The sequence below is a fragment of the Solea senegalensis genome, linkage group LG18 (genome assembly GCF_019176455.1).
Source record: "Solea senegalensis isolate Sse05_10M linkage group LG18, IFAPA_SoseM_1, whole genome shotgun sequence".
In the NCBI taxonomy this organism is placed as follows: Eukaryota; Metazoa; Chordata; class Actinopteri; order Pleuronectiformes; family Soleidae; genus Solea; species Solea senegalensis.
In genome coordinates, this window is record NC_058041.1 from 9,134,468 (window position 1) to 9,160,606 (window position 26,139).

General features: G+C 43.6%; 1 protein-coding gene across 1 annotated transcript in view; it reads left to right on the plus strand.

Moving 5' to 3' along the window:
* The first annotated feature begins 19,839 nt into the window (after positions 1–19,839).
* LOC122758886 (heparan sulfate glucosamine 3-O-sulfotransferase 3A1-like) overlaps positions 19,840–26,139 on the plus strand; it is a 30,255-nt gene continuing 23,955 nt past the window's right edge. Inside the window, exon 1 of the mRNA XM_044013272.1 lies at positions 19,840–20,661. Within this exon, the coding sequence (XP_043869207.1) occupies positions 20,132–20,661 (530 nt within the window). The 5' untranslated portion in view covers positions 19,840–20,131. The remainder of the gene's footprint in view (positions 20,662–26,139) is intronic.

Here is a 26,139-nt window from a genome sequence, read left to right on the forward strand (position 1 = left end):
CCCGAACAGCGTCGTTCCAGTTGCACTTTTTTTTCTCGGTAAAACATCTCCCATGGGTCCGTTTCATTTCCTCTGACAAAACACTCCCTTTTCCAGTGAATCACCGAGCAGAAGCGCAGGACTCTGAGGAGATTAGGTTCGCCTGATAAGGACGTATGAGAAAAACTTTTCTAAAACATATTTATTTGGGGAGAGTGCTCATCTCTTAATCCATATCTGCTCTCATTTCTCCAGCTCGACACACACATATACAGTAAAGGGAGTGGTGGACAAAGTTGTAGCTAGAAGTCTTCGTTTAATGGGACTACTGTTATTGTCCCAATACGCATTAAAGTGGACTCTCTTTAATGGACCTTTGCAATGCTTGGTGGCGTCGTGACCCATTTCGGCTCAGTCAGTATTCGGCGTTTTCCAGTTGACCTTCTTGACCTTGCAGCTCGTTGGTACCTTGATGGGAAATAGTTGATTCTTTAAGACGACAGAAATCCAGTCTTCTTATTGGTCCAGAAATGCACCAATCTCTCATCAGTTATTCTACCTGTCGTCCTCATGGTACACAACCAGCTTCTATTAGTTCCTCCAGGTCAAAGCTCAGCGGCAGGAACTGTGGCCATTTTGGGTCCAGATTGCAATCGTGGATCCATTTGGTACAATTTCAGTGGCTACAAGTCTGTTTTTATTTGGACGAACACAACAATTATTGTTTTTCCAACATGACGTCACTGCACTTAGTGTTTTAGTATACAGTCTGGTATAGTGACATAATGTGTTGAGCTAAGGGAAGTCCCTTTACGTCCCCATCTCCGTCCCTCACAGACCCCCCCGTGTCCCACTGTGGACAGTCCTTTATTTTTTTTCTTCTTTACAGCCCCTGTGGCCCCACTTCCATGCCACTAAACCATTTCATTTCACACAGAAGTAGATTTAAGTGCCAACCGATGCCTTAAACCACTTAGTTGCTCCACATAATAATGGCAGCGAGGAGAAGTGCCACCCATTGACAAGTCGCCACTTCCATACGGAGATCCCGGCAGCACTTTGCAGGTCCAGCTGGAGAGGGCATCAAGTGGCCATATGTTTTTATTATTTCCCAACACTGCTGTGATTTGTCTCACATATTGCTGTTTTATTGCATTCTCACATGTGAGTCACAGGTTGGGAGGTTTGATACTAAATTCAAGCCACTGGCTCATGATTGTGCCTTGGATTCCGGAGTTGACTGCCACGAGATTGATGCGAAAAGAGAATGAATTAAGCAGACTGATTGTCCCATCGAAAGATAATTATAATTTGTCTGTCTTGTCTCTGCTCTTCTTCTCCGTTCCCGTCTCACTGATTTTGTTTATATGCAGCTTCTTAGACAGATCATGCTTTTGTAAAACTGATCTGTGGCTTTATAGCCGGCCATGCTCGACATCTGTAAGGCCGTGTTTGGGAACAACACAATGGCAAATTAAAGATGTTGACGTTTAGAGCGCAGCATTTGTCATGTGTCATGTCTTAGTTTAGAAGATTTCCTAAATGACTAAACACATAAGCTGACAATAATGTCATTTAATTAAAAATGTCCTCTCGGGGTCGTGTATATTGCGCTCTGGACTGAATTAAAAGTTGTTTTCCTCGTCACTTTAAAAGCATCAATCCGTCGTTTATTTGTGCATGTGAACAAATTCACAAACTCTTTCTTCTTCCTTCTAGGCGTTCCCTGTAATTTCGACGCGTCGAGCGCAAACGCGGCCTGACAAGTACGCCGTTTCAGATATTCGTCAAAGGCGGCAGGAAACCTGTCGACGCAAATCTGCTCAAGAACAACATTAATAACATTAGCAACCTTTTTTTTTCTTTTCTTTCTCAGCCCACAACAATGACGCAATCGTCAGAAACCTGTTCAAATAAAACACTCCCGGTCGTCCAGTGGAAAGGGAGTATTGATGCTGCTCTACAGCTATTCTCTGTCCATGGCAACACTCCTCACTCGCACAGGTGGGAGTCCTCCCTACCTAAAGTTTACTTAGTGGAAATATTCAGAGAGGCCGCAGCTGAAAAAACATATCCAACACGTGACAAATTGGGTGTCTCATGTGAGTTTGACAGCGCTGGATTTGCAAAGGACACAGAACGTCCTTTGAATCGGGATCGCGTCGCGTATTAAAACAAGCGCAGAATAGATTCCAGTCCCTGACAGTTTTTGGAAACGGCCCCCTCTGATGGACATTCGTCATTTGATTCACTGCGAAAATGACCTTATGTTGACTTCGCCTCATATCGGTCTCCCTCACCGCGGAGACAAAGCGGCACATTGTTGAGATACCTGTGTAATTGTGAAAGTCTTTGGCGCCTCTTGCCCTGTGACCCCAGTTCTATTATCCACTCCATTCTTCTCTGCTGTCCAAAGTGTGTCCTGAGAAGGACTGTCAGCCAGGGCGAATAGTAAAGGCACTGTAGTGAGCCGAGAAGCATGACATAATGACCGTGTAAAACTGACCTTGGCAGCGGATTCCTCCCTTAACACGCACCACACTACATCCACACTCGCCGCAGCGAGACACATCATCTAGCATTTGAAGTAAGTTTGCGCAGGAGCACCAAAACCGTGATGCATGACAGACCATATGTGCTCATTCTATTTCGCTAATTGCCATTCATAATTTTTCCTTCCGCCGTTTGGCCCAAACAAAGCAATAACATAGATACAGCACAAATCCTGCCCTGTGTCCTTTATTTGTCAAAGAGCCGTGGCAGTTGTTTGGCACCGGGCGCTGAGCTGGGGTCCGGTTAGTCTCATGCCTCCTCCTGCAACGCCTCTGGCTCTACAGCAGAAGTTAATAAGCAGACGTAAAAAAAAAAAAAAAAGCAGCTCTGTGGATACGTGCGACATCCCACCGCACCATAATGGCGCCTTTGTGAGGCAGGGGCAATAATATGGAACGTCATTGGTCTGACGTGTCTGTCGGGGGCCGAATTAACTGTGTCGTCCAGTCTTTGTAGGACGCTTGCTGCATTTATCACTCATGATGTATTTTTCAGAAATAAGTTTCATAACAAAGCTCTGAGCGTCTTTCTGTGGTAAGAGAGCTACTCGTGCAACCACACAGAGAATTCGCCCTGATTGTTCCCTTTCCTGCCGAGCTTCCCAAATCGCACGTCAGTGCCAAGAGCTCATGAACGGATCCAGCGAGTATCTCACGTTTGCCACGAGATGTCTAATAAGGAGTCAGAAGATACGCTCATCAGTGGAAAGACTCATTTCAAGCTGCTTCATTGTCTCTGGGGTTTCTCTTCTAAAAATCCCTTACATAATCCTCCAATTGTAATTTGTGGCTTGACGGTTTTCATCCACGTCGTCTTCCATTCAAATCACCGCGCGTCAAAGCAACCGCAGGCGGCCCATCGATAAGTCATTAACGCGCATTTCTCTGGTTAAGTTGACAGGCTGTCGTAACCTGTTGTCTTTGCAGTGAAAAATGACTACCACGCGCATCCCTTTGATTGATTAGCGTATGCAATTACTGTCTGGGCCGCAGCGCTGCATGAAAAACAGCTTTGCCTTGGCTGCCGTTCGCTACTCTGTGTGACATTTTAATCTACCGGCAGATTAATGGAACAGCGGCGGAGTGGAGAATATTCCACTATTGATTCTTTTGTTGATGAATCAAATGCCTCTGTTTTAGTGACAGCTTTAGCGTACGCCGTATTTAGGCGTGACAGTCGGCGCGCGCGCGTGCGTGCGTGTGCACGAGACAGAGGGTGAGTGAGTGAGTGGAGTGTATGCTGTACGGAGAGCGCCAACATTGGAATGAATGACTGCGTGACTGACTTTTCGAGTGAGAGTGTGTCTCCATGCATGTGCGTTGGTCCGTGCATGTGTGTGTGTGTGTTGGCATTCCTCACTAAGGCACCCAGTGGCGTCTCTTGCACTGTAAACAGGCTCATTAGATGTCTCCTGTTCACATCCTTTAAAGGGGGACCAGGTCCTGGTCATTTGTTTGTTTGTGACTCAGGACAGTCCTAAATTTTTTTATCGAGGGGCCCACCGAGAAAAAAGATGTAAAAACGAGAAGTGCCTGTGGGCCTTCCTGATTTATCACTCGACTTTAATTGGGTTGTAAAATCAAATCCAGAGTTGTTTCGGGAATGCCACGATGTGATTCCTTGGCTTGTTTACAGGAGCAGCTCGGCAGTCAAGGACGCAGACAGATAGTGAGGGAGGGAAAATAAGATAGCAACGTAGGAGGAGGAGGAGGAGGAGGAGGCAACGCGATAGTGGGGAAAGCGAGGAAGATAAAGGGCTTGTTAAGAGAGAGTGAGAGGGCAAAATAATGGAGACAGATGCGGGGGGGAGAGGAGGAGGAGGAGGGGGAGGGATTTGAACTAAGTTTGGCCCATCATTTGTAGGCCTGGTCTGCACTGTTTCACTCTGATTCATACCGCCTGTGATTTGTTTCACCCATTACGCCTAACGCCCCGGTGTGTGAGACCCACACAGAAAGAAGCCCGACACACACACACGCGCGTGTAGCACAAACAGACACACAGTCGGCTACGAGGACCAGTGTTGAAGTTGGAATTCCCCGCCAAGAAATTGTATACGCCGTGGGCCTTAAACACATCCACAAACACAACCCGTGCATATTCCCCCCTCCCTCGCCCCTCGCGTTGTGAAAATAAATGACGAGGCAGAGTTTTCCAGCAGCACGCTCTTCTCAGCGGTGGAAGCCGAAAGGATTTGAGGATTTTATCTGCGACGAGGGGCTAATTTGCGCGAGATTAGGAAAACACACACGTGTTAAGTCTGCCCGGAGACACTGGCGAGTCATAGCGGCGAAGAGGTCGACCTGAAAATGAGTGGGAGGAAGAGGAGGGAGGGACATGGACAAAAACAAACCTGCAGCACAAGACTTCAACCTCAAGTCATTTGAGCAGCTATTACATACATTAGTGACGGAGACGGTCACAATACTTTTGAATTTGTCTGATGCACGTCTTTGTGGGGATACAGATTATATTTACCTCCATTTAATCCTGGAATCATAACATTTTTCTCAGTGTTGAAAATCAATAGGAAAGCTATTGTCCTTTTCAATTGGCATTTTTATGTTTCTAATGCTCCTGCTGAACTCTTGAACCCTTATTATCCATTTCCACTCGGTCCGAAAGAACTATTTTTCACTCACGATCATTTACACATGCATCAGACTGTTCTCTCTCTATTGTGATCGCGCGACTCCTGCCTCACGCCTGCTCAGGAGAGCACTTAGGGGTAATTAGGTGTAAAGGTTTGCGGCAGAAAAATGCCTTGGAGTGATACCCGTACGTTTGACTTCTCACTCTTACACATGGATGCATATTAGTATTCTTTTCTTCCCGCCCCCCCCCCCATCACTTTCTGTATTCATCTCCATTTCTTTGTCGTGCCTCACCTTTTACCTCATTATTTCTCAGTCATTGACGAAGAACAATGTAATTCATTGAGCATGCTCATTTAACCTGCCTCCAGTGGGTAAATGATTGAGTTAGGAAGATAAAGGCAGAGAGGAAAAAGGGCAAATACTCTGTTCTGAGTGGTGGGAGAGACTTATGGCGTGTTTCCACTAGCGTGACTTGACTCGCGTCGGCACGGCACGGCACGGCACTGTGATTTTGCTTTTCCACTAGACATAGTACCTGGTGCCTGGTACTTTTTTTAGGATCCAAGCGAGCTGAGCTAATGCTAATGTTTGCGCAGCGTCATCAAATGACGATGACCCCGCCCACGTTGAGGACGTACTATATTGTAACGGAAAACCAACCAAATCGTGCAGAGGTGCGGTGGTACTAGCGGAAAAAACGCCGTCAGTGTAACTGAAAATGAATTCAATGTCCATCCCTGATGTTTTCTAATGACCAATTGTAGCTAGATTAGCCTGCACACTCATCTTTACACCATTCAACACTCTACAATAGCTGTACAACCCAAATAGAGCCATAAAGGACAATAAGTAAAAGTAGGCCAGTCACACAGGGTAAAGTATCTGGAGTTATAACCAAAAAAAAAAAAAAAAAAAGAGCAAACACCAGAGGTGGTCTGAGCTGACACCGCAGCTTGGTGATGTGCTACAAAATAGTTTACATTAAACACGGTGTTTCATTCACCCAGATAAGCTCAGTTTAGAGGTCTGCTCGCGGGGCTCAGCCTCCCTTTGCTGTCAGTACAAAGCCGAGCGCTGAAGAGCCAGAGAGGAGGGGAGAGGAAAGAAGGGGCGAGACAGACTCTAAACTCTAATTAGCTATGCAAATCCCATGCACTGCTGGATTGAGTTTTGAAATGAAATTGGTCCTTTGGATCTTCTCAGCTTCTTTTTTTTTTTTAATCTCCGCCAATGTGGCCAGTTAAGCAGGGGATTGGGAGGTGGGGGGTGGGGGGTGGGGGCTTGAAATGGTGAGCAGAGAGGATGGAGAGGTTTCTTATTAAAACCAGTCCTTCTGAAACCTACTACAAGACCCCAGTGAGCAGTTATCCACACGCCTGATGCACACAGACACACATATGAGCCAACACACTGGGCTGTCAGGGAATGGATGTTTCATCAGTTTTTTGTCCATTATGCTCAGTGTTCCCGTGAGGCTCCTATAACCGGAGGTCTAAAACTGTTGCTGCTTGCTTCTGCAGAAAACCATGAAGATGTGGAGGTGTGTAAAAGGCACATATCTCAAAACCCCCATCCAGTCATAAGCGGCAGACAACATTAGATGCTCTCGATTCTGCTCTTGCTATTGCCCAATAACATTTGAATGCTTTAGGCCACAAAAAAAAATGCTATACCTAAAAAAAAAAACTCAAATTTATTTTAAAACTGACCAAGGAGTAATTTCACATATTCTTTAACTCCACGCATCACTCCATTGTACAGACAGCATATAACAACTTCATCTCGCAGTCCAAAACCCTTCTCTTTGGCCAAGAAGTCATTAACCTCAAGCTTCATGGCTGAAATACTAGCAGTGGCTGTGGTGAGTTTTTACTGTCCTCCAGGGCCAGAGGTTAGAATGAAACCACGCAACAAGCCAAAATGTGGCCGTGCATTAATAAAAGCTGGTCAGCTCAATTCTGGCCCCCCATTATGTCTAATCCTTAATACTTCAGGGTGCTGTCTGAGACACAAGCCTCTCCTTAAATCCTGGTGCTTTTGAAAGAACATGTTTGTTGCGCTCTCATAAAAGCTTGGACGTAATTGAACCAGTTCGTGTCCTAACCCACGTAGATCAAGGGTTAGCAAAGCAGGTACTCATTTGGCACGCCAGGGATTATGTGGCTCAGTGCACTGGTCTGACACGGAATATGTGTCTGGATCAAGATTCTGTGTCTAATATGTGACTTAAGTTCCTTCAAGGAGAGGAGAGGAGAGGAGAGGAGAGGAGAGGAGACATTTCACTTTGACATTGACGAGTCGGAGCTGTTCGTGACACAAGGCAGCCCCAGTGGAAAGCCTTCAGTTTTGTTTAGAGAGGACTTGACATCTTTAGAGGTTGCCATTTTGTTACATTTGGAGATGTCCCATCTGTCCGCACCATTGCACACTCCACTGCAAATGGCAGAGATTGATTTGAGTGTAATATAAACTGTTATATGGCGAGGACGCAGCGTAAACAAAGAGATAATATATCCGTCATCGGCCTGTGGCTTAGTCGCGACATACGAACGTTCATGGAAACGTGTCCTTTGCCCTTGAAGGTGTTTCATCCCCCACTTCCCCCTGCTTGTTTCCCCACGTAGTAGAAAGTGTGCACGGTACTTCTGTTCAGTCTAAATATTAAGCCTCTAAAGCAGGAAGTTTGTGCTCCAGAAAACCAGTGTATATGGACATTTATGAATGTTATCTGTTGATCCAGGTGCAAATCTTCACAGTTTAGTGTAAAGTTTGAAAAGGCTACAACTCTCTGGTCAAACACCAGCTACTGCATTCATATCATTTAAGAAAAGGGGGTTTAGTTACACTTGAATGACTATACATCACAGTTGCTGATTGTCTCATGCTTAATTTTACTATTCAAATTATGATCATTTCTATAAATATTATAATCTCTACACCTCATCTCATAAAGGACTTTTGTTGTTGTTACTGTGACAAAATAAGATCAGATATAAGTGTTAATAAATGTTATCCTTTATATTCATTTATTCATCTACAGAGACAGACTTCCACTGCAAAACACTCTCAATATTTAACCCCAACCTGAAAATTCACTGCATTACATTAATGGTGGAAAACCCATGTTCTTCTGTATAATAGTGCTTAAACAAGCCAACTATTATTAACTCTTTAACACCTAAAATGTCATTCTGGACTTTATTGAAGATTTTAACCATAAAAGGGCCAGAAAATGTCCTGTGAGTAAATGATTTTGCAAATTTTTCCAGAATAACTTTCAATATCTGGCATTTAAAAACAAACAAACAAAAAAAACACACTATATAGCTCGTAACCAATACAGAACACATGATCCATAGACCTACACCAGTATATGTCCATCCAAAGACCTCAATGCAGCGTCATAATACATTATGTGTCTCTTAGCACTGCTAGCACTGAGCACTGAAATTAGTTTTTAAGTGTAAAGTTACAATAAAGGCTACGGGCGTCACATATAAGTGCTATCAAGCTGCAAAATGTGATCACAGTGGCTTTATGTCTTCATATATTATTGCTGACTGCTGTGCAGTAAACCGTACAAACAGTCCACCCTCTCATGCCGACACGGCACTGAGTAATTAGATGGTCAAGTGCACCATGGGTAGTTATTTATTTATTTATTTATTTTACAATCGGAGGTGAGACAGTACTGTGCACAGCTGGTAAATCCACACAGTCACAGCTGATAGTGTGTGTGTATATATACATGCACTGTACATGCGTGACGCATATGTGGCAAAGGTTCATGCTCGTGTGTGTTAGCGCACGTGTTTATCCAGGTCTGGACTGGGTGTGGTGTCTGAGACGGGGGGATTCATCCTGTCTGACTGCAGCTTATCGTCGGACTGGCTGTCACCTAATGAGATATCACTAACCCGGCATTTCAAACATGCGTACAAAGCATAATGACTGTTGACTAACCAGTGATTTGTCTGCCTTTTGAAGTCTGTCCATAACAATGTTTTACAGCTACGTGTCTCGCGCTGTTTCCTTGTTGATGAGCAGGCCGCTAAAGTTGCACGTCGAGGACACCGCCACTGTTATCTACGCGTCCGATTTAGTACACTTTCATGTCGCCGTACCGGCTGCATCAAGTAGCGTCTCAGATCTGTCGCGGCGCGATGTTGAGCTCGCTTTGAAACGAGTGCCGTCGTTTCGCAGGGAAGGAGTTTGGACTCCAGTGAGCCTTATCCGCACGCTCGTCTCTCTAATGCCGAGAATGCCCAAGCCGCGGTGACGATGAGCGACAGTTCACATTTGCAGGATCATCTCCATTAACCCTCACTCCGTCTGTATCCATCTCAACATTCCTCCATAGGCCGGGTGTCATGCTAAATGTGGTGCAGTAGGTGCCGGCGGGTAAACAGAGGCTACCAAAAATGATACTCATGCCTTCTAAGACAGGCTCGAATGGAGATCCAAATAGAGTCAATGCTACAGTGTGTGTGTGTGTGTGGGTGTGTGGCAGTCTTCGGATTACTACTTGACGCTGGAAGGCATTCTTTCCAAAGACGAGGGGACTAAAAAGTGGGATGTCACCAACTGCAGTTATATCCCAGTTGATACAGAAGGCCCGACCGACCTAATCGGTGTTGCTTCAACAGACGGAAAAATGTGTGTGTGTTTGTGAAGCTGATGTTTTTCCAGCCCATCTGGGGCCACGATAGTCCCGTCTATTGGTCTATGTCATGTCGCGAGTGGCGGTCGTGTGACGCAATGACAGTGGACGTTCCCTTTGATGGACATGGCGGAGTGGAAGCCGTGGCATGAAATAACACAGCCCTCGACTGTGGACTTAGTGGAACATAGTTCAGTAATGCGTTGGACATTAACCAGAAAAGTCATATGTGAATAGGGAACATTCAAGTACTAATGAGTGAAGTTTCGCCGTGACACATTCTGCAAATTCATAGATTTATTAGCGCAAACCTCGTTGTTATTAATGAACGCCGCCGGCAACTCGGACAGCCCCTTTTCTCCTGCGGAATTCCAAAAGCCCACCCATTGCTGCCATGAATCACCGCTAACAAACACTAAGCTGTCCCAAACGCACAAGTCATGCGAGACGCCTACGAGGCGCGTCATCCAAACAGACTCTGACATAAACCCCAGGATTTCCCAGGTGTACGGGAGGCATGACATCACGCGCGCGTCCGCTTCGAACACAATGAGGACTTTGAGAGTTGCTAGCGGAGGAACAGTCAGCAAAACAAGCTTCGGAGCCGTACATCAACAAAAACGGGCCCCTTCTAAATAATATGGAAAGTGGAGATGAGAGCCAAAGCAGTTTGCAGGCAGCTGAATCCAGTGAACTGGAAAAATTATAGAAACATTTGACAGGAGGGGTGGGGGAGGAAGGGACACCGATGTCTGACAATTTGGAGGGGTGGGGGGTGGGGGCATGTGTGATGGCAGCTGAGGGGGTATACATATTCAGAGAAACAATATTCCTCCTCACAGCATGACTTTTATTTTTTTTTCATACCGAGACGCTGGAAACAACCGGGTGTTTGTGTGTAAGCCGTCAGCTCTAGCTTATTAAAATGTCATTGACTTTTAAACTGCATATTTATGCGGTGTTAACCAGCACCTGATGGCAGAGCCCGCGTATGGTTCTCGTTCCGGCTGGCAGGCCGAGTCAGACAGACTGTGGCACCCAGAGATAAGCTTTATTACACAATGTATGCACAGGCTCTATTTGATTGATGCGCCTCCATTATTATTATGTCCCGGCAAGGCAATATATTCCAGGCTTCCATAAAAGACCAGTTCTAAATTACTTGTGTCAAATTGTGGCGGCAGAGGTGTCGGACCTATCTCGCCTATCTGTACATCGAATACGGTTGTGCTGACATTGTGTGTGTGTGTGTGTGTGAAGCGTGGGGGAGTTCAGTGTAATTGCAGCAGTACGACACTCAGCAAACCTGGTTTATTTCCTGTTCAATGAAACCTTCACTGGTCTCTATGTAAACCAGATTTTCTTTCCTCAAATATGCGGGTATCACTTACAAAACAGCAGAGTATAATCAGCAGACTACCTGTAGGCTAGAGTGTAGGCTGATGTGGTAATCTGGAGAGAAGAGAGAAATACACCCTTGGTATCTTTCTCTTTTTTTACTCCCCTAAATCATACAAATAATTACTGTTTTCTCTGCAACAGGTCTGATCCCCCTCATGCGTCTGCATTCCCCTTCCTCGTTACACGCAAAGGGGAGTCGACGCGACCTTGGCCTGGACTTTCTATTTTATCACTGCCTCCCATCCCACAAGTGGTAAAAGTGATATGAAAGGTTGCATTACAGCACCATGTTTTATTCTCATTTCCCCTCCTTTGGCAGCTCTTCAGAGCGAGAGGGGCTCTCTCGTTTTCCCGGCGAACTCAAAGCTTTGCAGTGAGGTGTTTGCGCGGAATGTGACTCTTTGACACTTGTTTGAGAGCGAGGAATAAAACCGAGAAACACGGCTCCTACACACACGCGCGCGCGCGCACACACAACACACCGACGCTGCACCTTTAGCCTACGCGGGTGGAGAGGGGAACACTCCCGGGAAACATCCACATACCTAACCATTCGCCCAGATGTGGCTCAGTTTCTGACTGTCAGAGCGGTCACATCTGTCTCGGCCCTGCGATCGGTGTCCTCCAAGTGTATAAATATGTCCCTGTGTGTGTCAGTTTCCCAGAATGTGTGGCTGTGTCGGCGCGTCTGTCTCTGTGTGTACACTATTTGTCTGCGTCCGCGCTGGTGCTGATGGATCTGAGTTAATGTTCTGCAGCACAGGGACTCTCATCCCGTAATAGCTTTAGCAGTTTCACCCAAGCGAAGGCTCCACCTGACTTTAGCGAAGGCCCACGAGTCATTACAATTCTAACCGTTGAGCAACATTTATGGCTCTGATGGCTTTACTCACTCTGCAGTGATTAATTTTAAGTGACTTTGTTGTAAAGATAGACATTTAAGACCCCGGGTGTCACAGTTGAAGGTTGCGCTATAGCCCGACGCGAAATAGGGAAAAGACTGAATGTGTCGCTTTCAAGTTTCCACATTGGCCACAAATACTTTCCACCAACACTCACAGGCACAATGGCTTAAAGAGCAATAAGTACACTATTTTAACCTGTTTCAAAGTGCCTGCATTCAGATGCCCATTCATCCACCAATAGAAAACAAATAGGTTATTGGATTACAAAAGTTGTTTTCCGTGATCGTTGGCGCACAATCCTCACTGTGTTCTGCATCTCAAAGAGGACTTCCACCAAATCTATGCATCAGAAGCTGCTTAATACTCGTACTGTGTTATTACTTTCCAATCTGTGTAAGATCTTCAGTGGCTTTAGGGGAGCTTTGACAAGGTGGAGAGAAAAAGACGTGGTGATCTCATCAGCTTGGTTTTAAAGATGCACTGTAACCTGAACTTTTATCCATCCATTGGATTTGAACGTTGTTAGAGTTCTACTCTTGACTACAAAGCAAAATATCATTATTTTTTTTTAAATGCATGTCATTGAGATTAAGGTACTTTATCACATACTGTAGAAAAGCTGCTACCCCATTTTTTTTGGGGGGGGGGCTCTGCAGTTATATGTGCAACTTAATTGTATTCAAATATCCAAGTTAGCATGATTTTTGATCTTTGGCTCGGGCTCCCAGCACGCTATTGAAGTCTGTGGTAGGTGATCAAATGGGGAATACTGGAATTACAGGATGCCTGCCTGTTTAAAAGCGACTAATTAAAGAGTTTTCATGCCCGACATAAGTGAAGGGCTGACCTGTAAGAAGCACTTTGAGCACCGGTGCATCGGTATTACTCGGGGCAGACAAATACTACATCCTTCAAACCAAAACAATCATTCTGAAGCAGCGATGGCAAAGAGGTTAGGAAAAAGGCACTGCTTTTTGATTATGTACTGCAGCTAACAAGGTATAATTCAAGCCTCGGCTGTTATTATTGAGTCGTCCCAGGCAGGGATTTAATTAGACCTCAGAGGTGTCTGAGGGAAATGAAGTCAAAGATTCACAGGGGGCTTTAGATGCTGACATTAACAAATAGTGTGAGTGGATGTAAACGTCTCCAGTGCGGGGTGAGAGGTTAGCGCTGGATCTTGAAAAAAAAAAACTGCCTCATTGGCAGTGAGAGAGGACGAGTTTATTGTCCAAGTGACAAAGAAAAATGACCGCAGAATATCATTTCCTTCTCATCAGCCGTGTTCACTGATGTAATTTAAAATCCGAACAAGGTTATATTTAATATAATCACAAACGTGAGGCATGCACCTCTCTAGATCAGATCTAATATGACAAAGTGACCAAATAATTACTTTTGAGGTTATTATTTTAATCACTTTGTTACATGTTGCTTCCTAGCACATTTCCAGTGTATTAGTACAGCAACGTAATCCAACGGCCATTCGTCCTGATGACCTGTGTGACCCAGACTGTATTTTCGAGTTTGTGGGTTCCAGCTGGGACAAAGAAATCTGACAGCCATAATGGGTTTGAATTCATGTGAAGGCAAAAATGGAATGTCGGTGAGGTAAAATGTGAGCAGATGAATCTTTTTCCAGTCACTTCAACTGTCCATTTGTCATTAGCGATGGATCCCTCTCCAGAGGTAAGGCAATATCCGCCGTGTCCAGCACCACCGTTTTATATATATATCGCTGCATCTCTGCTCATATACCCTTCAGGGAGGTCATTAATGGGACGGAGGGTGGGCTAGGATCCCCGAAAACAGTCTCTCCCCATTCATCACACTGCACGCCGTCACGTTTCCTGACCCTGACAGCAGCTGCGCCCTCCAGTCCACGCCTTTGCTTTTACTTAGAATTATTCGAACTTCCGCCACAGTCACACAGACGGAGTGCCCGTGTTTGTCTTGGATAGCGTTTCGCCTCTCACATGTCCATCCCGGCAGGCGTTGGGGTTGACTCACACCTCGCTGTGGGCTGAAGACTGCACGGAGCCGAGCTCGTACACACACTCACGCACAAGCAGGGACACAGTTATCGCTTTCAAAGAAAATAAGTGAGGGGGGGAACGAAAAGCAGGCGCAACGCAGCCTCGCCGGTGTTTGATGTGTACTCACTGTGCATTGTCACACTCCACCAAGAAGTTGCTTTAAATGAGTCTGATTGCTATGATATCATCCAACAAGTCCCAGTTGTGGCTGCGCAACATGCCTTAAAACCACAACATCACAAAGCCAATATAATTTCCATATGGCCCGTGATACTGTACTTTGTCAGTGATTTGACAGGAAACGTGGTCATTTGCCAAAAGGAAGGTTGCTGCTGCACTACATCATGGCCAAGACTATTTAGCAGAACACAAGCGTCACAGAAACATCATGCCGGCATTGCAGCCGAGCGGAAAAAAAAAAAAAACACCCGATTCAACACATCATCACTTTAATCGATTCTGCTTGGGCTCCATCATCACATTACGACACCAAACAGCACAAGGAGATCCTGGCCAGATTTCAGACCCTAACCTTCAGTCCTACATAGTTTCATAGTTAATTGAAACTCACAGTTGTGAGATCCACGCTTTGTGATTACGCTGCCCCCGCGCAGCGGCTAAAACAACCCGCAACCTAGCTGTCGTCTTTTGGATATACGAGCAGATAGTTATCTACAGGAAATGGCAGATCTCACTCCCACATATTGCTTTTTAATGGACACAGCACGGCGCTGCCCGGCGCGGCTCTAATGGGCTCATGTATGACGCATCATCTGGTCACTGGTCATTCGGATGCCAATATCAGTCCCGTATCACCCAACACCATCTCTCCACAGTTGTTGGCCCTGTCCCAGACGTGAAGCAGGGTCAAAAGGAAAACAGTGCGCATTTGTTCCTGGATTCTGTGTCTCTCTGTGTAATGACGCTATCATCTCCTCCACCAGGCTCGTTATGGAGGACAATGAGGGCCAAGAGTCCTGACGGAGACAAAAAGCATTCACTGATGAACGTTCACATCCAATAGAATGTGTCAAAGTTTATTAAACAGACAGTATTTGAACAATGATTTGAGTTTCTGTTCATCCTCCTCTCACAGTAGGAAAACATCAATATTGCATACTTCTGGCACCATTCAAGATTTACTGATATTTTACTCAAGATTTCTCAAGCTGGATAGTGCGAACCATGTTAGGGCTGAACAATTAATTGACATTTTATCGAGATCGCAATTCAGCCCACAGTATTTGTTAAAGCCAAAATGTGTGTCAAAATATCGATCGAGATGAATTGTTGCCGCGATCTGTACACGTCTTATTCCACAGACTGAGGAGAGTGTCTGTGTTTCTCACAGATCTGCACAAGTGTCACACATTTGTCATCATTTTAAATATGTTTTATCAAAGTCAAATGAAAATAATGAATAGTGTTTATTTACAAAACCATCCAAAATCATCCGATCTATGAATACAAACTGAACTGTACTTTAATTTGTAATTTGATCAACCTGGTTAAATAAAGTAAAATGAATATATGTACATATACATATATATATATGTACATATATATATACATATATGTATATATACATATATATGTGTGTAGAAAATTAAAAAAATCAGTTTTTTTTAATCTAGACAACTGCTGTGCTGTCTGCCAGAGAAGAGAGCGAGCCATGTGTGCCATTGACCTTGTTGTACTCACACCGTCTTGCATTTAAAACCTGATCACTGGCCTTCAGTGACGGACATACAGCCCCACAGTCCTCTAACATGAACAGTTGCCTCATGATCAGCAGCATCCTACTGCCTCTTGGAGGAAGGAATGTGACACCAAACATAGGCCCATGTGGAAATGGCATCACACATAGTGGTAATAAAAAAAAAAGAAAAAAAAAAGTGTGTTGTTTCATCACAGCTGGGCTCCAATCTTTTCCCGTGCAAACAAATACGCGGATTTATAACGGAGTTGTAGCCGATACGAAACAAGAAAATCAAGTCCTCGTGTGCTTGTGGCAAACATCAAGTGACAAAGCGTGAATAAATGGAGCGTAGAGCTGCCCGTGTGCGCGTACATGTGGCCGCTTTGAGGCGATCTGGAGAAACAGCCCACTTCAGATGAGCATTTATCTGATTAAGAGCACAATTTATTTGTGTTTCCGTGCTCAATAGAAACCCTTCCTGTTCCGCGTGCAGCCTGCCAGCGAAGCCGAAGAGCGCGACCTCGATGAATGGCCAACAGCTGTGTATATAGAGCGGGTACATTTACTCTCACAGTGAAGAAAAACTACTGAGTCACTGCATTCACACAGTATACGTATGTGCAACTATAGCACATGCAGAATAGGTTTAAAGTAACTGCATGTTTTAGTGTATATTTGAATTTTTACTTTTCAGTTCACTTACAAACTGCTGCAGCCAGGAAGTTTGGCTGGTGTGGAAAGTTGTGATGCTGACCATAGTTCAAAAAATACAACAATACCATTTCCAACATGTACTTTGTGGGTTTTTGTTGTGTGTTTTTTTTCTACTAGCCGCATCTGTTTCTTGCCCATGTTTGCCCCCACAGGGCATGCACTCTTTTTGACAAGACGATCCTCCACGCAGTTAAGTCTTTCGCAACTTGTTAAATTTATGCACCGTTAAAAAAAGGTGAGCCGTCCAAAGTCGGGGGTGAATATTGTCCTGAAAATAAAAAAAAAAGAAACAGTTTTTTTTTTTTATCACCGTAGACTCTTTAGGTTCGAGAAACATAAAGCCATAATATTGGCAATAAAGTTGTCTCCTCGAGACTGACAGCTCCCAAACCTCAGTTCATAAACCTGTCTTGAGATTATGTGCACGGCTGAGACACACAGTCTAAATAGTTGGCCTGCTCACCAGTGGAAAGTGTTTCTGCATGACTCTATTCTCACTGTTGATGGCGCATTTGAGAGACCTTAAAGGACAAGTCTAGGTAAGGGTTCATACACTGCTAAGAAACAACAATCATACTCGGATCCCTTTGCCGTTCCTTATTTGGCTTCGCCTTGGCACGCGCGCGTTTTCCCATGGCATGCCCTGAGAATTTATTCAACATGCAAAGCAAACGCATCTTTGTATTCGAACGATAATAAACACTTTGTGTTTGCACTCGCTTTAAACTTAAAACCCCAACTCTTGCCTCCAAGATTCCAAAAAGGCTGCGTCAGTGTAACCATGGTGCTGCAATTTGGATAAATGGTGAAGATGAAAGCCGAATTACGTTTTTACATGCCTTCAAGACTGCTTGCACATTTTTCTAAAAGCACCAATGTCTGGGTGTGTAATTACACCCTTTTTTTTTTTTCTCTCCTGAGGAAGTGTGTGTTGCTGCACAAACATTAAACCCGAGCGACTGGGTACGCTGCACGAGGCACACCCGAGATTTAGAGTCCCTACTAAGACGCCACTGAGCACAACAGTGCTATTAAACTAATTGATGGTCTTTATCAGCAGTTCCTGACTTTTTTGGCTGACAGCGTGTCCACTTAAAATGAAGCAATGTCTGACCCCCTTCCTCACATAAATGTATTTTATATGAGCAGTCGATAATTAATAATTTTCAGAGAGGCCTTAAAGGGCACAGACATTTACTCTGAGTTTGAACTTTTGACATTCTTGTATTTCACCCATGGCTCTTTATACTTTGTGTGATGTCTTATGTGTCATTTATTCTTGCTAGTTGTTTTACATCGTCTGACAACAGTTCACAAATGAACAAAACAGCTAACGAGTGCTGTGCATGGTCCATGTTAAACAAACTAAATAAAAACATCTAAACTCCAATACATTCATAAGCTGAACGTAGTCCATTATGTATGATCATTTTAGGAAATATGACACACTGATTAAAGGTTAAAGTAAAAGGTGAATAAGTAAGAGTAGAAATAAGCTGGAGTACATTCACACAGTGTGCCTGTGTGTACTTATATAGGACCATTCACAGCTTTTAATAAAAAATATGTGTCTTCTTTGCCTTTTTTTATACAAAAAATACCCTCCATTTTAGAAAAGGTGTAAACAGAAGAGACAGAAGAAAAAAAACAAACCATTACCTCGAGTGGAAAGAATGTATTCTGTTGTCTGCTTTTCACGTTAATCATGTCTGACCCCTCAAACCTCTCCCCTGACCTTTATTTAAGGGAATCAGACCAACAGGTTGCATGGGAACCACTATATCACTACGCTTTTACATTTCCCCTTTCACTAATTGTGTATAATCATTTTCAACTATTAATTTCTCATGAAAATACAGAAAAAAATATGAAGGCATTTAGCAGAAAAATGAGGGAAAGCGTTTGACCCCTGTGAAGGAATGGTGGGTGTTATCATGGCTGTTCGAGGGGGTCGAGCATCTCACCAGTGTCAGGGAGACAGAGAAAAGACACAGGGTGCAGTTTGTTAAATGCGGGACACCCACTTGTATTGTTTTGACAACATGGGGGGGACATCTGGCACCGGCAATACAGCCCACTGTGAAGGTCTCCATCCTCTTTGAGCAGTGAGCTGTGCAGCATTGAAGCACTGCCTGCATATTCTCATGCTAATATCCCCAAAGGCAGGAGCAGATGTGAAACATTTGGTTCTCTTCTTGTTCACTTGTAAAGAAATAATGTGCCCCGTTATCAGTGTTTCACTTTTTTTTGTTCTTCGGCGTGTCATAAAAAATGAGTTCATGGCGGAGGCCATCTTCTTTGGTGGCCCCCGACTTAAGCTGCCTGCGGCTGAAAACGGCCGCGCTCATGTTTTAAAGATCCGATGCATAATTCTGGCATCGCCGAGCGCGCCGCTACAGTGGAAAGTTGAGGGACGGTGCGCTAAACAAACACGTCTACGATTACTTACTGTGAGCGCAAAGGTTACTTGAATATATTTGCCTGAATTTTTATGGGTTTTTACTTTGATACGCTTGGTGAAATGTAATAGTTTTTTGGAGCTCCCCGTGAAAATGTTGACTCACATTCAAACACAGGGGCTGGATTACATGAGCGAAAGGTTTTCGCGATAAAAGAAAAGTCAACAAGGATTGTGATACATGTCAAATAACTAAAGCTTGAGTTTAACTTAACTGTGGTTTTCCAACTTGTTAAACAGAGGGACGTTCACACATCTGTGGGGGAAAACATTCACAGCAGTTAGGTGCATTAAATTAATATACTGTATACATGTGTTCAAGTTAGTAGATTATGGAAAAGTAAAGACAAATGTGGATGTCAGATAATCCCTGTAAGGAAATGCAGTACAATAAATAAATAATAAATTAAAAAAAGGGCTGATAAAACGGGATTAAATGTATATGTCAGCTAAAGTGTGCAAAGGAAAGACAGGAAGAACTTGCAGTTTTGGCTAAAGTGTATATTTGCCTGTCTTTGACCACAGCAGCCATGTTGACATGTTTCAGCAGGACAAGCACAGGTGTCACTGATTGCGGTGGTAAGTTCAGGTAAATCGGGAGAAAAGCTGAATTCAACTAATTCATTTGATGAGTTACACCTGCGTGTTTTCCGCCTGTCAAAATGGGCCCAGAATTACAACTTTATTTTGTTAGTACACGAAGACTCCCTGTAATTTGGCAGAGATGAACCGTGTCAACGTTCCCGCCTACTTGGACAAACCATTGGCTCGTGTCTCCTCCTCTGCTCGTCTCATTGGCCAGAGAGATGTGTCCGTCAAACCACCTGACACGAGAGACAAGTTTACAACTCCACACACGTGCGGCTGGTACATCAGGACTGGAGTGGTGTGGTGGCATCTTACACACAGAGGAAAGGAAATAAAGTAAATCTGAGCATTAATCTGTGTTTATAAAGACTTTCGCGCTTTAATCTTGCCTGCGTGCTCAGGTGCAGCAGGTATCTTCCGTTTCTTTCTTTTATTTTTGGGAAGTGGAGGTGTCTAAACTCACTGTTTCTCTTCATGGAAAGGAGACCGAACAATGTGGCCCTAGCATGGCTGTGGCTGCTGCACCAACCACCCAGGGACCATGGCTTTTAGCCGCATCAATAAACTGGACCCCCCGTCCCGAGGCGTCTTCAGGAGAGCGGCGGTCATGCTCTGCTCCCTCCTCTGCTCTCTCTTCCTCCTGCACTGCCTCGTCGACACCACCAACACCGTCTCCCCTTCGCCGGTCAGAGCCTCCGGGGGTCGGTGCGCGGAGCTTTTGGAGGACCTACGGTCACTGAGGAGTAAGAGGCTGGTCCACGAGTGGAGCGCCGCCGGGTCGGAACTGACGGGCTACGGGCGCGGCGCGCCGCCTCCCGCGGATGAGGAGTCCGTCATCCTGCCGCCTCCGGATTTAGTTTCCTCCGGGAGAGTGTCGCCGAGGTTCGCAGGTAAACTCAGTCCGCTCGGCGAGGGGAGCAAGAAGCTGCCACAGGCGCTCATCATCGGGGTGAAGAAAGGAGGCACCCGGGCTCTGCTGGAGTTCCTGCGGGTTCATCCGGACATCAGAGCCGTGGGAGCCGAGCCGCACTTCTTCGACCGCAACTATGACAACGGACTGGAGTGGTACAGGTAAATATTTAAATTAGTCACACTTGTTATATATTAAATCCAGTTTTTAACTCCATGTATACATTCAAATCCATATCAAACTGGGGTTAAAAGTATAAAATACATTAATTTCCCTTTTGCGGGCTCTACTCTGTTGTCATTAGTCATTAAATTGCCCCGATGATTGATGGTGTTTTCCTAAAAGTTCATATTTTGTAAGCCAATCACTGATAACGTTTGGACTCCACAAGCCAGAAATCTTTATTTAACATCTCAACCATGAGAGAAGTGGCCTAATTGCTGCTGGAAGAGGCACCGTGGACATGTCTGCTGATTTATTACCTTACATTAAGTCTTGCTTTCATTAGATATTATCAGGTGGCTCATTTTGTTGCACATTTTAGGGTTGACTGCCCTCAAGTTGCTACGGTTTTTTTGGGCCACAGTGGAGTCTCCCTGCGTGATTAGTCTGAGAAATAAAAGCCAAAGATGAAACCAGGGGATTTACATGTTTCAAATACAATGTCATTTGCATCTTCTCTTGCTTCGGCCTCAAGAACATTTTTACTTACATTTTTAATGTGGCAGAAATTGAAATTTTTACCCTACATGAATCACATGTTCTGTCAAATTGACAATGTTTCTAATAATGCCTTTTTTAAAGTGAAGTAAATCATAAATTAACTTCTAGATTAAAGCCAAACTTAATGTTCAACAAGTTATTTTACTGCTGAAATTTTGACAGTGAGAATATCTTGAACTGAAGCTGTGATTTAGCAGATACAACTTTATTTTACCACTTTGGAAAGTGTGTTTTCTTAAATGCACTTGACTGATTTTAACTGTTTCAGTCCGAAGTTTCAGCGTCGCACACTCGGGTGAAACTTTAGAGAAACTGCACATTCACACTCTGTCACACTCTCCCTGTCCTCACGGAGGAGTGTGCTCCTCGCTCGAGTTGGGTTTTGTGATTGATTTCATCTGTCACCCTGACTGTGTGAGTGAGCATTGTGTTCACATTTCCACAGGCCAGTGGGGAATAATGGCTCTCCCTCTCAGTAGTTCTCTGTCTAATGGGGCATTGCCGACATTGCAGCTTTGTTATTAAGAAGGATTAGGGCCATAATGAAAGGTTACCTGAATGTCTCAGGAGGTATAATTCACCTTCTGATTGAGTTAACACTGCACACAGCGCCCACTAAAAGCCTGGAGACGAAACTTTTACTCTCGCTCACCGACAACTCGCTTCAGACCGCTGTGACTCACCCCCTCTTCTCCCCCACCCCCCACCCCCCCACAACATCCTGGCTCTCTCCCATCTCCCACTCACACACCTCCCTCTTTGTGCTTCTCTGAGTGAACATTCTCTTTTAACCATCACTCTTTCACACCCTTCTGTTTACCTATTCATCCATTGTGAGGTTTTATATCCATGAGGGTCCCATCCATCCCGAGGAGTTGCCAAGATTCTCTGGAATTTGGACCGTGCCTCCAAGGACAGACCTCAGTGCCGCTTCGCCTTAATGCTGTCCATTTAAAACAGAAGGACCTCTGGATTAAAAAAGAGGAATGAATAACTGTTAAAACAGCGTCGCCCCCCTCTGCAGGAGTTCATCTTGTCACCTATCCTCAACAACGCCTGAGAATCTTCCCCTTGATAGCTTTTGTGTGTTTTTGGCTCACGTTCATTTGAAGTCATTGTCCTTGAGAACATGAATCGGTGTTTTCGAGCACTCCGGGTGAGCTTGTCAAAACCAGGAAATCCATCTGATTGCAATGCTAAATGCAGCTGCCTCTTGGTCAAAAATGGATACGACCTTGGTTTCTTAGAGGCTGCACAACTGTCCTTACAGTGCCAAAGGCTGTGTCAAACTGAAGAATAACGTTAAAAATAAGAATATAAATAAAAAGAAGACTCTGTACAAACAGTGGCAGATTCCCCGTGACTAATCACCACGTCTAATTTGCTTGAATTATGCAATTCCTTTCATTAGCAACAGTGAATACTTAAAACACAGGCTTCCGTCTCTGGAGATTCTTTGTTTATTGTTGAGGCTGATATGTGTGTCCCCAGCATGAATCACTTGTCTCCGTCCCTATGGGAATGTGTGGAACATATTTTTTGCACCTCTAAGCTCTTAATGTGACGTGGCAACAGCTCGTACCATCTTTTCCAGCTCCCTCTGAATTATACTTGTCTGGCTTGTTATGGGAATTTCCATCAACTGCTTTAAAAAAAAAAAAAAGAGTCTGTCGAGCACTCGAAGCTCTGTAATTCATGGCGAAGGATAAAAGTTGCTGTTTTGACAGCATGGCTGTCAGAGCGTGAAACTGTTACATTTAGGCATTATTTCTAGTTTTTAGGTGGCTATAAGTGTGATTTTTGTAAAAGATAATCAATTTTGCCATTTAACTTGCACAGAATTTTAAATAGTATTTCATGCATCTTTTGTGCAGAGGCATATTTCAGCGACTTGTGTAAAACCAGGCCTTTTGTTAAACAGGAAACCAACACCAGTCAGTCAGTCAGTGTTTCAGTGCACATGTCTTAGCAGTGTATCTGTATAATCACACACAACCTGTTGAGCTTTTGTTGTGGAAATGGACACTCGGGAGTGAACAAGGAGGTCAAGCACAAACACTGTCAACTAAAGCAGAGGGCCATGCCAAAGACTAGTGTGCGATTATGTTTTAGGCCTACTTGGGTTACTGAACACCCAGTTTTCACATGTCTAGACCCAGCCGCCGCCGCAGGTCCCGTTTGATGTCTGCAGACCGGTTAGATCAGGCTTCACCAGATCCCTTAATGGGTTAATTAAAGACGAGGACAATGTGCTTCAACTCCGCCACACGCATATTTATCTTGACGCAAACAAACACAGCCGTATTCCATGCAGGAATACACATGTTTGCATGCATATATGTGTGTATATACATACATGTATGTATGTATGTATGTATGTATATGTGTATATATATATATATATATATATATATATATATATATATATATATATATATATATATATATATACATACATACATACATACATACATACATATATATATATATATATATATATATATATATATATATATATATATATATATATATATATATATATATATATGTGTGTGTGTGTGTGTATATACACACACACACACACACACACACAGTGGTGGGCTGTCAGGGCCAGCAGGGCCTTCTCTGCTGGCAAAAAAGTATTTTTTTTGTATTATTATTTTTAATAATCAAATTAATGTGTATGTGAACGTCTGAATTCAATTACTTTTTCAGTATGTTATGACTATATTTCCAGAAAGAATATTGTTATTTTTTTGTGAAGCTGAGCTGGATCTTCCATAATGTCTTTAAACGCATCATAGCTCCATGGACCTGCTCTAGTAGTATTGCTGGCCTTTCGTTGAAGCTGCCATTTCCTATTTGGTTATAACTTTGACTGACGTGTGTCGTCAGCCAATCAAAATGTGATGCATAGTGACAGAACGCCCCAGGCCCAGCGATGTGTCTGGCACTAGCCCCCGCTGTTGTCATCAACGACGTTTGAACCTTTGGCGGGTTTTGAAGTAAGGTATGATCACTGCATTAACACTACCGATCCATCATGTTTCTGATCTCCTTCGTGTGCACTTTTCACGGCGATCGTTTGGAGAAAAGAAGGAAATTATTTCAAGAGGAAGACCTACACCGAAGAGGTACATCATTTACGGTAGTTGGAGTGTTAATGATAAATTGATAACATTTTTTACAAGTGGTGAGGACAAAACTGTTGATCATAAATAGTGCCGGGGACGTGTTCCCCGCGTAGCTGACGCCTATGCTTATGTGGAAGCTTGTTTTTGTGTCATATTGTGGCTTGTGAAATTGCGGTTGCTGAGTGACTTAATGGAAGATTTGGTGGTAATGATGCAGTAGCCTGTAGATGAGCAGTGGTGTGCGTGTGCTATGGCGTGTTTTTACTGAAGGCCCTGACTGAAACCCCACGGTACGCTACTGTGTGTGTGTGTGTGTGTGTGTGTGTATGTATATATATGTATGTATGTGTGTATATATGTGTGTATATATGTGTGTATATATGTGTGTATATATGTGTGTGTATATGTGTGTGTATATATGTGTATATATATATATATATATATATATATATATATATATATATATATATATATATATATATACATACACACACGCCCACCCTCAACTAAGACTCATATTTGCCATACAGACACACTCTCAGCTGAGGCAGGCCAAACAAAATTAAATAATATAAAATAAATTGCATTACACATTACATTAGTTGATTTTTTTTCTGTTCCTACAACTGGCCTCATTTAAAAGGAAGTTCTGTAATGGCAATAAAAATAAGGGGCCTTAATCGTATAGTAAAAGCAGCAACCCAGTGGGGACATGTGTCAGAATGGTGTAGCCGATGTGTATTTCTGTGCTTTGCAGTGCTTCACATGTAGATACATGGAACGTTTTCAGGCTTGTTTTTTTTATTTCTAGGGATTGCCATTTTCCTACATGAGCCTACCCAGTCAGTAATGTTGACATAAGTCACATTTGTCAAGTGCAAGTTGCCGAATTCCCAGCATTTAAAATAAGGTCCAAAATGTTTCCAACATTGGCTGTGTTAACAGTGGGAGTCAATGAATTGGGTGGCCAATTTTAAGTGTTGGCTTTGTTTTCTACAACTTCGGATGTCCAGAAAAAGCATGAGACAACTCTAAATGGGAGAGGCCAGATGTTAATTGTTGAGAAAAAAAAAAGATGATACTTTTCAGTTGGCAGTTTTATAGAATAATAAAGTTGTTGCACCAGTCATTATATACTGTACATCTGAACCTAGACCTGTGAAACAAGTTCTGACATGTGTGCATTTTATGTTTGTGCATCTGCACCAGGTGGACACGACAAAACCACACTGCACCTGGTACATGAGGCTTACTTTCACATTGTGTGTGTGTGTGTGTGTGTGTGTGTGTGTGTGTGTGTGTGTGTGTGTGTGTGTGTGTGTGTGTGTGTGTTGTCTATAAATCTGCGTTTCCTGTAAGAACTTTAAGTAGTACTTTTGGTGGTCATTGCATCTCTGGATGTAATCTTACATGGGAATACGGGAATGACATGTTCCTCAGAGTTTTACTAACTCCCTTGCACCTCTCTATCTAAACTCTAAAATATATATGTGGATATTTGTATTAATACTAGCAAAACACTCTTGGAAAATCCTGGGATGTTTTTTTCTGATTTTGTTTATCTGTGTGTGCAAACCCCTAAAATGTAATTTCCCCCGTTTGATCCCATTTGATTTATTTGTGCTTTGCTGCAATGACGAAAATACAAAGCGGTCATAAAATATACTTAAAGGTCCCTTGAAATGGCTTCGGACGGTAAGAGATTTTAATTTAATTCAACGTGGAAGGGAGTGTTCTTTTCTATTGAAAGGAGATTCCAAGCATGGAAAACCCAATGTACCT